At 33.7% G+C, this 3,720-nt stretch overlaps 1 protein-coding gene across 1 annotated transcript; it reads right to left on the reverse strand.

Annotated features, from left to right (window-relative positions):
• Nucleotides 1-1,827: 1,827 nt before the first annotated feature.
• LOC131153215 (plasmodesmata-located protein 7-like) lies at nt 1,828-3,114 on the reverse strand. The gene has a single exon (XM_058105371.1). It carries the CDS (start codon nt 2,908-2,910, stop codon nt 2,089-2,091), a length of 822 nt encoding a protein of 273 aa, XP_057961354.1. The 5' UTR covers nt 2,911-3,114; the 3' UTR covers nt 1,828-2,088.
• Nucleotides 3,115-3,720: the final 606 nt, after the last annotated feature.

Consider the following 3,720-nt stretch of genomic DNA (forward strand, 5'->3'; position numbering starts at 1 on the left):
CTTTCATTTCACATTTTTCCTATTGAAAAGGTGAATAAATTATCCTATTATTGTTTTAAAGATGGAGTAGTTCAACCGCATTGTCATGCCATTGTCATTCAATGATTTAATTCTCTTGGTTTAGTTTAAATTCTTATACCATTGTAATAAATATTATAAATATATTAATTAATATTATTAAATTCTCCTATAATTCTTCACAGTGCATCTATTTCACTAGCTACATTAAGATTATAATATGCAGTTAGTGTTCGTAAATAATCATGGAAAATGGGGACCATGATAGATTGAATAAGATGAAATTTCTTATATATATATTGTGGGTCGTACATAGCAGGCTTGTTCCTTATTATCTACTTGTAAAAATTAAGACTTATACTAATTAATGAGTAAATTTAACAAAGAAGTGAATGAAAACCCCAATTTTCCTTATATGCTTGCATGAGATGATGTGATTAATTTTGAGATAGTTTTGTCGTTTAACATTTGGCTAAATCTATCTTGTATTTCACCAAATGATATTGAAGATAGGTGTTAGTTTGTTGCTGCAGATGATTTACCAAACACGATCATGTCAAAATATTTGTATTATATGCATCATATCTAATTCCAATTAATCATTAAGCTATTTAGTTGCGATTATCGAAATGCCTATTCCCAAGAAAATAGAAAAAATTGATAGTTTGTGTAAAAGAATTTATTATTTTTAGGAAAAAGGGTAGCAATCTAAAACATTTTATAAACCCATAATAATGCATAGGTAAGAAATAAATATCCCAAATTTTTGCATGGAAATATATATATATATATATATATATTCATCTCTTATTTTATATTTGATGCAATAATAATAAGGAATATACAATAAATTACTTAATTCTATTAATTTCTAAATTTTCAATTGATTACATCCCATCTTAATTTCACAAATAGTTATATTCAATGAATCAAATGCAATATTAGTCTAATCTAATCATTCAAAACCTAATTCGAGAAACTTAAACTTAGTTCATCTGAAAAATATACTGAACATTTAAGTCCTTACGGGGTGGTTTTTATTGCAAAACTATAAGCTACTTAGGAAAGTTAAATAAATAAATAAAACTTAAAGCATGCAAAAGCATTAGAATATACGAAAGTTGAATATACTAAAAAACAAAAACATTCTCGAAATATCATTTGGTTAATAAAATTTCTAGTTAGTAAATAAATATATGAACAGTCAATTATTAATTAATTATATGAGTAAATAATTAAATAAAGTTTATCAAAGTAAAGCCACAAACACTGAGGTTTGGTTTCCCTTTCTTTTGTTTCATTGAGTTCAGCCATACATAAAAAATAATAAGCAATCATAACTAAAGTTGAGATGATATGACGGACGATACCCATAATCATGAATATATTCACTTCATATGATTGCTGGCTTTTTGGTCATTTAATTAAAATGATGTAGTTAAAGGATTGTTTGGCATTATTCTTTTTTTAATACTGAAGTTGTTTCATTAATGAGCATAATATGTTGATCAATTTTGTTAATTTTTAATTTTAAATTATTGTAAAAACAACTGACAATTATAATTTTAGTTTTCACTCCTTTCATGGGATCATTAATTACTAAAATTCTTTTTTAAAAAGTCAACAAATTCAGTTTATACATTATGCATATAAATATTTTTTTTTTTTGGGATTTCAAAATTTTAAAACAAGAAAATTAAATAAAATATTTTTACCACTTCATAGAAATATAATTATTCTTGAAGTATTAAAGATGGAGAGATTATAAGCTAAAAAATTTCTAAATAAATAATAATAAATACTCCTTCATTTATGGTAAATTGCACGTACCATTCATGTTTCCATAATATTTTCTTTTCACCTTTTTACATTAATCACACAACCACTCAGCTCTCACTCTCACCATCACACTAAAGAAAATTAAAAAAAAAAAAAAAAAATGGGGCCAAAAACTTATTGAAAACTTGAATTTACCAAGTTACCACCCTGCGAATTGCTGAAAATTCGCACATTATTTACAACTAAAAAAGGTTAAAAAGGTAAATTCAAAATATTCAAGGTAGGTTTTGGCTAAAACAAATGCTCAATCAAACACAAACAAAAAGCCAAGAGCCACCACCTCAGTCGGCCAAGCCTCTTACCGCTCGAGTGATCCCCACCTTCCCAATACCGCGCGTAGCACTTGCCCAAGAACATGTCCCCGCTGGCCGCGGCCCCACACTCGGTTTTCAGCCGTTGGATCGCGTCTGATAAGCAGTCCTGGCACTCGCTCGTACTCAAATCCCCCACGCACTGTGCCATACCTTGGATTTCCCCGGACCCACCGACCCTAAAGAACTGATCTCCGCCGTTGATGTACGCCAGAACCGCATCACGCCGGGTCAACGCCATGGAGTTGTACCCCATCAACGGCCCACATTTCTTGAACACCACGGTCTTCTCCTCCACCCCCAGGAAGGTGGCGTTGTCGTATTTGATGAAGCAGCCCTCGAGCTGCAACGCGCCGCCGCAGGAGTTGGGGCAGAGGGTGCCGAGCTGACTCACCGAGCGGACGATGCACTGGCCGCACTCGGAGGGCTGGAGGTCACCGCGGCACTGGTAGAGGCCGTAGACGGGGCCGGAGCCGGCGCCGTCATCGGAGGGGATTGACCCCTGCGCGGTGAACTTGTTGAAGGGGGCGAAGACGGAGGGAGTGGTGGCTGAGTTGATCAGGGAGGTGAGGAGCGAGTTGACGTTGGACTCGTAGGGTGATCCCGGGGTGAACCTAAGCTGGGTGCACCCACCGTAGATGAAGGAATCCATGGAAGACGTTGATGGGTCTGTCAGGATTGCAAAGGTGGTGAGTAGGAGAAGCCAAAGAGTAGAGAGAGGAAGAGGAGCTCCAGCAAACATGTCTCTGTGTGTGTGTGTGTGTGTGTGTGTGTGTGTGTGTGAGAGAGAGAGAGAGAGAGAGAGAGAGAGAGAGAGAGAGAGAGAGCTGCGGGTGGTAGAAGCTGAAAGAGTTGCAACTTGAGGCTGATGGTGGGGTGTATAATTGCATAAAGCTATAGGCAAAGGGTAAAGGCAATGCAGGCTTTAAGAGAGATGTTTTTTCTCCCTCTCCCTCTCCCTCTCCCTCTCCCTCTCCTTTTCCTTTTTCTTTTTTTAATACATCTTGAAGGACAATGAGTTTACGCAAATGGAACTAGGTCAGTCTGTAGCCATTGTGTGTTTTCATTTTCGTGTCATAAATTACTTTAAAGCCAACTGTATAAAAATCTACGATAGTTAATATGATAGAAAAGAAATATCAAAGGTACGCATGAGATAAATCAAAAAATAAGTTAAAAGTTTGAATTATATGTAGGTGATAGTGAAATAATAAAAATTGCTTAAGGATAACAAAGGAATTTAAATTTTAAATTTTAATAATAGACACTAACTATAAGAAAATCCAAATATTAAGATCAATCTTAATAATATAAATTAAAATTACAATGATATATCATTTTAACATGAAACTTTAGTGTAAATACAACTTTATCATGACTAAAAGCGCATAATAAAAGCACATTTGCAATATACTATTTCATTAAATATTACATTTAAAATGCATAATACGAATAATATTTACGTAAACTTTTTTATGTGTTTTTTTGTGAGATTAATTGTCATATATATGTATTTTGATAATTAGTTTTGGTAGTAATATCATAGTAAACA

The sequence above is a fragment of the Malania oleifera genome, chromosome 4 (assembly GCF_029873635.1).
Source record: "Malania oleifera isolate guangnan ecotype guangnan chromosome 4, ASM2987363v1, whole genome shotgun sequence".
In the NCBI taxonomy this organism is placed as follows: domain Eukaryota; kingdom Viridiplantae; phylum Streptophyta; class Magnoliopsida; order Santalales; family Ximeniaceae; genus Malania; species Malania oleifera.